General features: G+C 40.0%; 1 protein-coding gene across 1 annotated transcript; it reads right to left on the bottom strand.

The window, feature by feature from the left end:
* Window positions 1-809: 809 nt before the first annotated feature.
* On the bottom strand, window positions 810-11,505 carry LOC110368805 (gastrula zinc finger protein XlCGF57.1). Its single transcript, XM_021318900.2, has 2 exons — window positions 11,243-11,505; window positions 810-2,977 (listed from the first exon to the last, which is right to left on the bottom strand). Exons 1-2 carry the CDS (start codon window positions 11,361-11,363, stop codon window positions 1,398-1,400), a joined length of 1,701 nt encoding a protein of 566 aa, XP_021174575.2. The 5' UTR covers window positions 11,364-11,505; the 3' UTR covers window positions 810-1,397.
* Window positions 11,506-13,605: the final 2,100 nt, after the last annotated feature.

Here is a 13,605-nt window from a genome sequence, read left to right as displayed (position 1 = left end):
GAGAGCTGTAGTTAAGAAGTTACTCAAAGTATCCTTTTTTTAGGATAACTTGAAAAACAATTTATAACTGAAATAATTAATAGCTGCAGCCTCGATATTATATTAAATCATATTTTTATTTTGTTCATTTATAACTGGTTAAATTTCATCCAAATGCACTTTATAACAGATTCAGTTCACATCCACAAATGTAATATTAAATCATCACAACTGATCACATAGAAAGATTTAAATTACATAAAAAAAAAATAACTCAAGCATAGCTACATGCTCCCTCTAGCTCAGATATTAAAAAAACAACAACAGTTATCATAACTATGCAGCTCACACAAGAACTAGAACCAAACATGGAGAAGCCGCATTTAGTTCCTAAGTTTCACTTATCTGGAACAAACTGCCAGAGGACCGTAAAAGTGCTGAAACCCTAAATTCCTTTAAATCTAGGTTAAACCTATCTATTTAGAACTGCCTTTAACTGTTAACGTTGAAGTTTGTAGTCCAAATTAAATTTTCAATTCAATTTTATTTATATAGCGCCAATTCATGAAACATGTCATCTCGCGGCATTTTACAAAGTCAAAATCAATCATATTATACAGATTGGTCAAAAATTTCCTATATAAGGGAACCAGTTGATTGCTTCAAAGTACCGACAAGCAGCATTTGCTCCTGGAGAAGCGTAGAGCTACAGGGAGAGTCGTCTGCATTGTCCATGGCTTTGCAGCAATCCCTCATACTGAGCAAGCATGAAGCGACAGTGGAAAGAAAAACCACCCATTAGCAGGAAGGAAAAACCTCCAGCAGAACCGGGCTCAGTATGAACGGTCATCTGCCTCGACCGACTGGGGGTTACAGAAGACAGAGCAGAGACACAACAAGACAGACAAAAAGCACAGAAGCACACAAATTGTCTTATATCTTGGTCTTTCCACTGCAATGTGCGTTCCTTTGTAATGTATTCCCTGTGTGTAATGTTTTTCTTTCATGTACAGCACTTTGAATCATCTTGTTACTGAAAAGTGCTTTATAAATAAACTTCCCTTAAGATTTGCAGACATTGATTTCAGCTCAGCTCTAGTGAGATCATAATATTTCAATCAAGGTTTGGTCTGGGCTTTAAATAGGGCATTGCAACACCTTGACTCCTTATTTTTTAGTTAATCCTTACTTTGGTCCAAGCTTCAGCTAATCAGCCTTGACTCAAACATATTTTGGTTACAGAGGAGCTCATGGTTAAGTAAATGACAGCAACGTGCCCTTGTTCTGTCTCTGAAACAATAAAAGTGCTTATATAATGCACTAAAAACACACCTTAGCTCGGCTTGTTGTATTTTAACACATGCATTTGATAGCCATCTATAGCGGTGCAGTTTGAGCGATAAGTCATAGCTGACTAATCACTCCCCTTCAGTATGGATTCTGATGTGTCTCTTTAAAGTTACTTTATGACCAAATCTTTTTCCACACAAATCACAACAGAAAGGTTTCTCTCGTGTGTGAACTCTCATGTGAGAGTTTAAAGTTGGTTTCTGACTAAATCGTTGTCCACACAAATCACAACAGAAAGGTTTCTGTCCAGTGTGAATTCTTATATGTGCGGTTAAAACATTTTTATAGCTAAATCTTTGTCCACACTGATCACAACAGAAAGGTTTCTGACCTGTATGGATCATCATGTGTCTTTTTAAATTGGTTGTATACCCAAATCTTTTTCCACATTGATCACAACAGAAAAGTTTCTCTCCTGTGTGGATTCTTATATGACTGTCCAAGTTTGCTTTTTGGCTGAATCTTTTTCCACATTGCTCACAACAAAAAGATTTTTGTTCTGTGTGGATTTTCATGTGTGTGTTTAAATTTCTTTTATCACTAAATCTTTGTCCACATCGATCACAACAAAAAGGTTTCTCTCCTGTGTGGATCCTCCGGTGTATTTTTAAAGGTGCTCTTTGCCTAAATCTTTTTCCACATAGATCACAACAGAAAGGTTTCTCTCCTGTGTGGATTTTAAGGTGAGTGTTTAAAGATGCTTTTTGGCTAAATCTTTGTCCACATTGACCACAACAGAAAGGTTTCTGTCCTGTATGAATTCTCATATGAGCGTTTAGATTTGTTCTATATGTAAATTTTTGGCCACATCGATCACAACAGAAAGATCTTTCTACTGTGTGGATTTTAAGGTGTGTGTTTAAATACGCTTTTTGGCAAAATCTTTGTCCACATTGACCACAACAGAAAGATTTCTGTCCTGTATGGATTCTCATGTGAACGTTTAAATTTGTTTTAAAGGTAAAGCTTTGTCCACAATGATCACAACAGAAAGGTTTTTCTCCTGTGTGTATTCTTCTATGCATGTTTAAAGGGCAATTTCCATTAAATGTTTTACCACAATCTTCACAGCAAAACTTCCCTCCTGTTTGCACTTTTCTTAGTGGGTCCATATTTTTCCTCTCTGTAACACATTTGTCATCCAGCGAGAAACAGAAAGCTTTGTTAATGTTTCCATCTGTTTCAAGAACTCTGCCCTCCTTCCACAAATTGTTCATCTCCCTAGTTTTCAGTCCAGTTTCTGATAAGTTTTTCAACTCTGATACACAGTGATGTACATCATTGCCCTCTTCATTCTTCTCAGTGTCTTCCATCCTTAAGGAAATTAAATTATCTCCATGATCTTGTATCCTGATGGATTCTCCTCCTCCACCATTCTCTTCTGGAAGCTCACTAAATTTAATTTGTTCTGGATAAAGGGGTGAGAGCAGAGGAGACAGTTCATTATCGTCAGTCTTTATGGGAGTAGGAGTGACTGGAAAACCAATAGCATCAATCTCCTCCTTCCCACTGAGCTGTTCGCCCCACAGACTTGTGGAGACTTCCTCCTCCTCCTCTTTTACATAGGGGTTCTTTGAGTCCTCCAGGTCAGCAGAAGATCTGTCGTCTACAGGAGCTTCTTCTTTAACAATCCACATCTGCATAACATCTGCAGGAAACAATAAAACATTTTGCATATTAGTAAGAATTTTGACCTTAGCCTAGACTGAGTCACTTATTAAATATAGGTGCTTACGTTCCATTTAATTATTTATTTTGACTCATATGTTTTAATTGTTTTGCATTGTTGCTTTTGTTATATGAAAGTGTTACAGAGCACACCAATAAACTTTGTAGAGGTATATTTTTTATTGTGATGCAAAGATTCCAAGGTGGAAATCCCTACTGTCCAAAAAGAGCACAAAGGATCATCTTCCAGTGGCCAAAACACTTCCTGGTTATCCTCAGGATTTTGGAGTAAATATGATTTGGACTTATGGGACAAAAGGAGAACTTTCTGGAAGATCCCATTAATTATATCCCATAGTTAGCACAGCATTTAAGAAGAAGAACATCCCACAGAAAGTCAAACATGTAGTGTTGTTTAGAAATTGGGTTGAGGGATGGTGGGACCTCCAGACAAGACTGAATCCATTACAGGCGGTACACAAACCACGGGCTCACACTGAATACCGTGCAGATACAGTTACAGCGCTGCAAGGAACCCACATATTTAAAAATCAGTGTGTCCACTCACATCAATTACATGCGGTTGCGGGTCCGTTTACTGAGGCCGTGCCGCGCTGCAAAAAGTTCTGTAAGAAGGAAGTTTGACCGGACGCTGCAGCGGTCCCCGGATCAAACTCCTGAATGAGAGTTTTTTAATCATTTATGAGGGATAGCAACAGAAAGGACCACATGAACTTCTGTTTTTGCCAGCACGATTTCTGCAGCCAGAGCCAAAGCTGGCCACTGTTTCCCTATGAGCAGTGTGAGTTGGGGTTTGCGGAAAACCGGAACTGGATCAGGACCACAATCTGCACCGTAGTCAGTGTGAGCCCCAGGTAAGTGTAAAGGTGCGTTCACATTGAGCGTGAATGTGTCATGCAGAGTGACAGATTTAAATAATCTCCCTATGCACAGGTGCCACACGGGAGCTACGTGACGCTACGCAAGCTAAGCGAGGCCACAGAGGTAATTCTAGCAATGCAAAACGCACAATTTTGGCTATCAAAGCGAAGGCAGAGCAACACGAGCCCTGCGATGGATGCAAAGCAACAGTTGTTGAAGTTGAAAAAGCTGAACTTTTGTATCTTGCCGTGCTTCAACAACCAATCAGGAACTAGATGTGTCTGTGACACGGAATGCAGGACTGCAGCAGAGATGAGGCTGCTTTCATTCAAAATTAAAGAAATATATTGAAAAAGTCCACTAGTAAGATGTATTTTTTTTAAAGCTATTAAATAATGGTTGTTTGACCACAAAGAAATGTGAGACTTTTACAGGCACCAAGGAACTGCTTTTTGACCCTAGCCAGATGTATTTCGCTCCGCCTAGCTCCACTCATCCATCTGGGACAGATCTATAAGAATTGCCTTTATTGAAGGCTGGGCCTTATCAAAAATCCTTGCATATGATTGGATAAGCCACTTGTCTGTCATCTTTATCGACGTGCTATTTCAACCACTGACACCGAAGCTAACCCATGACGCTGATGAGAGCGACGCAGGAAAAAACAAAACTTTTTTTTTATGTGTTTGTGGCTCTAGAGGCACTCGTTTTATTAACAGTGAGCTGACAGGAAGAGGGGGGAAGACAGGCGGCAAAGCGCCACGGGTCGGAGTCGATCCCGGGCCGACCGCGTCGAGGACTAAAGGCCTCCTAATATGGTTCGTGCTAATCGCTAACCGCTCCGCCACGGGCGCGCCCTGGAAAACAAAACTTGCCAAATCCGGTCGGGAGAAGGGCGAAAACATCGTTTCCACCAACGAAAGCCTTCAGAGCCGTTCTCTGATGTTCTTTTAATGAAACAATATTAGGTAGATTGGACAACACGGAAGAAATGGCAGCATCAATGTTAACGCTTGCTTCCTCGATGCGAGCCGCCATTGTTGTCTGAATCAAAAAAGTCTCACGGTCGCTTCTCCACTACGTCACATCTATGAAACTCCAGCCCTGCGTCCTGATTGGCTGGACAATAAAATTGGTTGGAGAAATCACTCTCTATGGGAGAGGTCCCAGATGGATTTGAGTGAAGCTAGGCGGAGCGACATCCATCTGGCTGGGGTCAGGTTAGGAAGCTAAACCGACCCAGGAGAGATCCACACGTTGCAGCCCACACAGCGTTGAGTTTCCGACAGCCTTAGACCCGCATGAAGGATTGGGAGCCTCATCCTCAGAGCCCTGCTTCCAGCTAGCCGCCTGCTTGCTGTCTATGCTCAGTTAACCAGCTATACCTTAGAGTAAGTCACGTTGCCACAACCAGAGACAACGGCAGTTTGTCAGAGTCATAAACAGGGAAAGTTTAGAATATTTTACGTAATGTGTTTTCAAAGCTTGACAGAGCTAACGCTAGCATTCTGGAAACCAAGCTTGGCATGATAAGTTGAAAGTTTTCTTCTCGATAGCTTGCTGGGTAAATTTCCTGAATAATATCTCTGGAAACACCACAAGTAGTCAAGGCATTTGTGTTCATTAGGGCTGTGCATTAATTTTAAAATCAATGTTTTTAAAAACGATTCAATATCGATATTCTGGCTTTCAATAACTATATACCTCCCAACCCCCAGGGGGCGACATTACAGCACACCATTACTGTTCACAGCGAGGAAGTCCAAGTGAGACGAATGTGTGGAATGGCCGACAGGATTTTAGAAGCGCCTCCGTCCCTAAAATCAGACGTTTGGGCACATTTTTGGTTTCTGTGATACGTTAAACGCATTGAACCAAATGCACTTTATTTTCCTTTAAATATTTCAGTGTTCAATAAATTGAACATAAATATAATATTTGGCTGGTTTTGTTTACTGAATGACTTTGAACATTAATTTGAATTAATTTGAAAGTAATAATTATCGATATTGGAGTCAAATCAAGCTGAGCTATATCGAGAATCGTATTGTATCGGCTCATCCTAGATGATACCCAGCCCTAGTGGTAATTGATTCCTTCATGTGATCCATTTTAGTGATAAATTCACATTTTTCAGACAAGCTAAAAACTGGAAAACCTGTCAGAGAGCTCTTGCAGGATTGTGTCGACAATGACATTGAAAACCATGCATCTAAACTGCCTTTTGGGTTCCTTTTCACAATGACCAGTGCTGGAAATGTCATATGGGAACCTTTTTTGCTTCTAAAACATCTCTCTTTGAATTCTGGAGAAGCATCGATTTAAATTGCCATCCCGTGTGCAATGTCAAGAGACATCTGAAAGCCAGCTACTCTATACTTAAGCAAGGAGAATCAATTAATCTAATGGCTATGTCCATTGAGATATCTGCTGCTTGCAGTGCCTTGCTTGCAAAGTTGATCTCCAAACGTAAGTCATACTAAACTAAGAGGCAAACAAGGAACTCCATACAGGCAATCTAGTCAGATAGGGACTTTGCCTCTGAGAGAATTTTGCTGTCTCCTACTAATTCTTCAAGCTTTTCTAGCGCATCTAAAATCCCCTCCAACAGGAAACGAACAGCTTTGACAGAGTCTACCTTTACTTTACCTTTACTTCCCGCCTGGTATCACTCAGAGGCTTCTGTGTGATGTAAACAAATTCAGTGAGAATATCCCATCTCTTCACAGAAGATCAAAACATGGTATACAATATCCAAAGGGTGCCAAAGAAGGTTAGACACTCTGTTGGATGAGGCTGCATCACCTAACAAATAGTTTGGGCTGTGGCTACAGCAGGAAATGAACAGAGCCTCTGGACATGATGTGTTATTAACATTTACACATGCACAAGAAGCTGTTAAATACAGAAAATAGTGACTTGAAATAATTTTTCCGCCCTTGCTTGAGGAGCCCTCTCTAATGTGCCTCATATAGCACATACCCACTTTATGTGGCACTGTTTGCAACTAGGGCTGGAGCTTAAATTACTTCTCGAATCTGAGATCGACCAACTCGGAAATACATGCATTAGTGACCATATTTTCAAAAAATGTGGCATTAAGATCATGATTGCACCGTTAAAAGTTTTTTTAAGGACTTAAAATTGTCTCTCGGCGACCACTAGGCTGAAAATCCACAATTTGGGGTCACGTGGTGCGATGACGTAATTCGTAGGTGTAGCCCAGGCTACGCTACAGAGATTTCAATGAAGTACACCACAACAAGTTCAGATGGCGATTCACAAAGTGATGATTTTAACACGAAAGACAGCGCAAGCGTCTGTTACGACTCAGGTAAGTCTGTCAAAAACATTTTAGGAGAACATTTTAGGGGTTCCGAACCGAAAGGGCTGTGGGTCTATCCCCACCACGCCTCAGGGTTCTGCGGGGTAGCAGCGCCGTGCTGAGAGGTAGTGTGGAGAGCATGTCGCTTCTCAGCGAGCTGCTGTGATGACGCCGATATTTCTCCGCTTCACTGCGCGATGAGTGAGGAGGAGAGGAGAGAATGGACATTTCAGCTGCCTAAAGACAGCGTTTATTTATTTTTATTTTACAATTTTGTAAACAACAGCTGCCGATTAAACTGAATGTTACAATCTTGACATGATTATATGAGTTGTTTTACCCAGAAACCGATCAGAAGCGCCGTGAAACCCCGCCTCTCTGGCTGCAGCGCGCCCCACACAGAGGGGAAAAGATTTTTACAGGGGAGCTGAATTTCGCACAACACCGGGACTTTTTTGGGTTCGTAAATGTGGGTAATGAGACATTATCCTTGTTGGTATTTGACCAACCATAAGCCACACACTTTTTAGCCATGTTTAATCCATCTATTTGTGTTTGAGAAAGCGAGTTTGCAACCAGGAAGTATTTTGTTACCATGTCAACAGATCAACGCTTGCCTGCAAATTACGTCATCGGTCATGCAAAAAAAATTTATGAGCCTTGAGCTAAAAAGCCTTAAAAATCCACTTTTTTATTGATTTTTTAATTATTTTTTTCCTAGGGTCATAATAATATGTAAACTTTCTAACATATAGCAACTTTTATGATCTCAGATTCAAAAAGTACTTTAAGACTAGGGCTGCAACCATGAATTGACAAAAATTGACAATTAAAAGTGTTGGCAACAAATTCTCATCATCAATTCGTTGTGTCGCATGAATAATCCGTCACTCGCTGTGTCGCGTAACCGTTTACCGCACATGCAAACCGTCGTCAATATTGACTGGCTGCAGAGCGATGTAAACGAAGCGAGGCAGAGCGGAGGCGGCATTTTTAAATTCTACTTTTTTGTAGTAAATTCTATAAATGATGACACAGAGGACGCAGCTCAAACTGAGTCTGCAAAAGATAGGGAGCACGTCGCGCTTCACCCCGACAATGCTTGGCTTCCGGGTTGTGAGCGGAGTCCCGCGCAGCCCAAGTTGTGCTTCACGGTGCCCCCTGAACGTCAGTCTGATGGCTATCTAATGGCAGGCGCTCACGATCACCTCAAGAGGGCCGACTGAATTTCAAACATGCTTGATTTTCATCCAGTGGTACGATTCCTGATCAGGAGGTGGTTGTGAAAGGCTAATGACCCCTCGTTACACCCTGTAAACTACACGGCGCAGGACAGGCAATGAAACTGAAACTTAGCCAGATTCAAAAAATTCTCACACGGATGAAGAATCGGCGCAGAAACGGGGGGGAAACAAATTGTAGTGTGTGACTGTTAGCTTGTTAGCTGGTTAATGACAGGAGTTTGTTTAAATGTGCAATGTTCTACAATCAGCTTGAAATGTGTTCGATTAAAAAGGAAAAAGTATTCCGAAAGCACCGTTGATATGGGCTCAAAATCATATAATCCGATAATGACGTGCGTTTACTTCCACCAAGCTTCATTCAAAGTAAAAACTTTGACATTAGCAGTTGTTGAATTTCCATAAAACAAACGCAGAAGTTTTCATGCGGAACAAAACAACAACAAACGCAAAGGTGCGTCGGTTCTGAGCGCACAGAATGGACCCGCACCAGATTCTGAGATGGTTGAGAACTCCTGCTGTTGCTGTTGAGAGAGCGGGAAGAAATTATGATCCTCCCAAAATGTTCTGTGCTGCACAGCGCTGCGGCTCCATCCTCCACATGCAGGGGGCAGTAAGTTAATCGGAACAAGCATTTAGATAGAAGCTGATCAGATTATGGATCATAAACAAGCCCTCTCAATCAGAATACAGTTCTGGTGGTAATAACTTGTTGATAAAGCTTTAAGTTTTAATTTGCTGACAAAGTGAAGGTACTGTGTGTGAGAGAGGAGCTGGGCCCTAAACTAACTTCTCAAAAATCAAGAGTCTTGATTAATAGTATTGTTGTTCTGTAACCATAATGACATTTTGGTGAGACACCAAATTAACAATACTTGTTAACATGAGACATAAGCATCCCCAAAGGACACCCTCAAAAATTTAAAACCCTCAGAAGAAATAAAAACTATTAAATATCCAACACCATTTTGACTCTTCGAAGAAACATCAGAAAACCTTATGTAATAAACATTATTGGAAGTAAAATACCTAAAAGGACAAATATAGCATGTAGTATTAGCATAAAATGCAGTTTGAGCTGAAATAGTCTATGATATGGGCTGGTGAGAGAGACTCTAGGGGGAAATGATTGACCCCTCAATCGTCTCATAAATACTTGGATTATGAGACGTCATTGCCTTATAAAACTGAACAATTAGTTACTTTGACAACATATTTAGTTATATAAATAACACTTTAGTTGAAAATCATATTCAGTAATTTTCTTACACAGGAACCACCGTTTATAGGAGGATTGTACTGGTTTCCAAGCCCTACTCACCACTCACAATATGGCGGACACGGTTGTTGCCATAGACCAGGGGTTAAAGCAAAAATAATCAATTTGACTGAAATTTTTAATAGTCAGCCCATATATTCCGGGGCCATGGACGTCATAGTAACCTCATTCGCTTATTGTGCAAAGTCCACTTTAACCAAATCTGGTAGTTCCCTTGACAATTCCTTTATCTCTCCCACCTTCCAGCTTCAGAGCCTTGGCGCCATCCTGGACAGCCCTCTCCATAATCTCCACATCCATAACATCACCTGGTTAACTTTAATATTTGCAGCATCAAGCAAGTTCTTCCTTCACACTTTTGTCAAACTGGTCCACTGTCCACTCACCTTTCCACTTTACAATTTCAAAACCCTCCATAAACTGCAGCTAATTCAAAAGACAGCAGCGTGCATCATTACATCATCTTCTTCACACCTGTACATTAACTCTACTGTCACATTCAATATAAATCAATCCTGGATATATATATAGATATATCCTGTTGTGTGTTTCATATGGCAGCAGAACATTAAAATAAAAGTGCTCTTTACACTACTTTTGAATTCATTCTTGGAGTTTGTAAATACAATGCGATTAATCAGGCAAATTATGCGATTAATCGCGATTAAATATCTTAATCGTTGCCCAGCCCTAATATATATATATATATATATATATATATATATATATATATATATATATATATATATATATATATATATATATATATATAAGCTCAATCTATATCCTTCTATCTGAATACTTAGAACTTATATACAGGGAACATAGACGTTCACTACTTTTTGCCACATACAATATGGCGGTGACGTCGACGTGCAAACCTGCGCATAGACATTATATACATAGACGCGTCGTTGGGCGGGTTCTACCTATGCTGTGATATATATATATATATATATATATATATATATATATATATATATATATATAGCTATAATCTTGACCTATAGTTATATATAATCACACAGCTATTTAATTCGCTTATTTATAATACTTGAAAATCAATACATGCACATATATGTCTAAATACAATAGTCTGTACTGTATGCAAGCTAAAAACCTTGAAAAAGAATGGTCTTGCACAGCTTTTTTCTAGTGTTGCCACTCTGCAGCTTTAGTGTGTCCAGTTTTGCATCATGGTGCAGCCTTAGTTTATAGAAGGCAGATACAAGTAGTGAAATCTGCCCGAATACATTTCCATGCAGCACAGGAACGAGGCATCTTCTCTGATCCACGTTCACTGCAACAGAACTTTTTTCTGCCACATACAATATGGCGGTGACGTTGACGTGCGAACCTGCGCCCAATGACACGTCTACATATGTCTGTGGTTGTTGCAACTGAATAACGACCAGTTTGCCGTTTTACGTCTATGGGGTACATTTGGCCTTGCAGAAGTTAACCCACTAGTGACCTACAAACGACAATGAATCGTAGCTGAGATGAAAACATATAAACCTGATCGGTGCAGCAGAACTTTGGGGTTGAAATCAGCCTCCAGGATGTTGTGACGCAGCTTATCGTCTTTGTCCTCCTTTTCTGCTGCCTCCTGCCCCCGTTCAGCCTGCTGTCTCCACATCTCTGCTTCTCCTCAAATGTTCAACAGTTTCTGTGCAGTTAGAGCTCAGCTTTCATCCAAACTCAGCGAAGCTTGGTGAAATTCTTTTGTTTTTCCCCGATGTGAGAAGAGCCTCCACGCTTTTCTCTGCCACAGTGTTTTTTGATCGGTTGACAAAAAAACTGAATGTGCGCATTATCGCCACCTACTGGCATGGAGTGTTGACTGGAACGACATAAATGAACCCCCTCATGCTTTCAACAAAAAAATAAAAATAAACGCGTCTGTTTGTGATACTTTCATTTCTCCTGTTTTCATCTTGAAGTCTGTCAAAACCATTTAACTTTCCTTTCCTCTTCCCATTGTTTTTATCTTCTTTCTCTGACTTTTTTCCTTTATGATGCTTTTAACATCTGTTCAACTGAACTTGATATCTATTTCAATGAAAATGTGTTTGATAGCTTCCTTTACAACTTTGTCTGCCATTTCAGAGTCCGCTTTATTTGCCAGGTATGTGTACGCATGAGGAATTTGACACTATGTCCTAAACTTTAGGTCTAATTCTAAAAATCCAGCCTTGGTCTTATAGGATCCAGTGTTGGTCTTGGAGGGTCTGGTCTTAGGCTTGGTCATAGTCTCGGAAGACCTTTCCTTGACCGGCCTCCATTTCTCTTACCTTTCACTCTAAACTCAGGAATGATGTTCTAATCTGTTACATGTTTTTACATATCCATAACATTTATTAAAGTATTTAGTGGCTATATCTGATTTTGACACAATTTGTATTTCTTGTCTTTTCTAACAATTCCAGATCTACTATTGGTTATTTGAGTATCCATGGATTTGTGATTGGTAAAGGTACTTTTGAGCTGAAATGAATATTGTAACCTTGATTCATTATATTTACCTTTAATTTTGCTGCTATTAATTGGATAACACCCTGTTATTTTTGGTTCCTACCGGCACTGTTTCAGGGAGAACAGGGGAGGAGTGGAGAGTTGAAAGTAAGAGCTGCTACATGTTTTATTATGTAGAGCCGTCCTGCTGATGAGAATACCAAAGAAGTTAAAATAACTACTACCGTAGTCCGCTTTTCCATTCTACATGTGAGACTGGAGAGGCTACCAGGGTCACAAAAATAAGGGCTTTTATTTACCTATCCTAACATGTTAATTCATTTTATTCTTTGTTTTATCACTAGACATCACTGTTACCGTGGCTGACTTTTAATGATGATGGAAAGCAGCAGCAGGAGTGCAGACTGTGTGCTCTTGTGCTTGATGAAATTGCACGATTGCAGCAAAATAACAAATTTAAAAGAAGCTTTTTCCAAAAAATGATGGATAAGAATTCCCTGTAGGACAATTATGACGTTAAATTCTACAGGGCTTCCATCTTTTGCCCTTTTGATTGGTGTGCTGTTACAAATGTTACTATTAATTATTATGCACCCACGACCTAAATTTACCCCTGGATCGTTTAGCTTACATTTTTGACATTAGCATGCCACATCAATATGTCAAAATGTTTGGTGATCATGTCAGCGTCATTATTGACTGATTTGAACCGTATATTGAGAAAACTCAAAATTTATGTGCAAAAATGTATACAGAAATCCATTTAAACTACAAAAGCAGCCACACAATTAAATACCTAACTCGCGTTACTTCACAAGAAGCCATGTCTTTGATTTCAACAGGGCAGGGGCATGCCAGTGACAAACAAATAACAGAGAGAGCTGTGGTTTCTTCAGAAACTCTCACTGGGCGACATAGTGCTGGCAGATCTTGGCTTTGATGTTGAGGAAAGTGCTGACCTCACGGGTGCTACACTGAAAGTTCCAGCATTTACAAGAGGTGAAGGAACCGGGAAGCTTGCACATGTCAGGGTTCATGTGGAGCCAGACATGGGGCGTAAGCGCTCCAAGTGCACAATACTTAATGACGCTTAAAGAGAAGCTGTGACAGTCGGCCAACAGCATCTCCTTCTGGAGGACAGCTGACACTGTATCAACCCTATTCTTAACCATATTCTTAAATATTTTTTTGAATGTCTCCGAAAATAAAAATAAATAAACGACTATGTGCCAACACAACGAACTGCATAATTCCAAAAAAGTTTAAAAAAAACAACTGGACTTTTTTTCCAAATGGAATGACCATGAGTTGGATGACTCTTCACCAGCGACCTGCATATTTGTGTGTAGAGAGAGTGATGACAAACGGCTTTATGATTTTTCCAAATAAAAAAAACTTTGTGGCAT

Source organism: Fundulus heteroclitus, chromosome 15, assembly GCF_011125445.2.
Source record: "Fundulus heteroclitus isolate FHET01 chromosome 15, MU-UCD_Fhet_4.1, whole genome shotgun sequence".
Classification (NCBI taxonomy): Eukaryota; Metazoa; Chordata; class Actinopteri; order Cyprinodontiformes; family Fundulidae; genus Fundulus; species Fundulus heteroclitus.
The sequence above is the reverse complement of the archived record's forward strand: the minus strand, read 5'-3'. Positions and strand labels throughout refer to the sequence as shown.

Bases quoted from the DNA above. Each gene is read 5' to 3' on its own strand.
- LOC110368805 (XM_021318900.2), bottom strand. From the start codon at position 11,363: ATGTGGAGACAGCAGGCTGAACGGGGGCAGGAGGCAGCAGAAAAGGAG. The intron at 2,978-11,242 runs GTTTATATGTTT...TGTTTCCTGCAG, and splicing joins AGTTCTGCTGCACCGATCAG to ATGTTATGCAGATGTGGATT.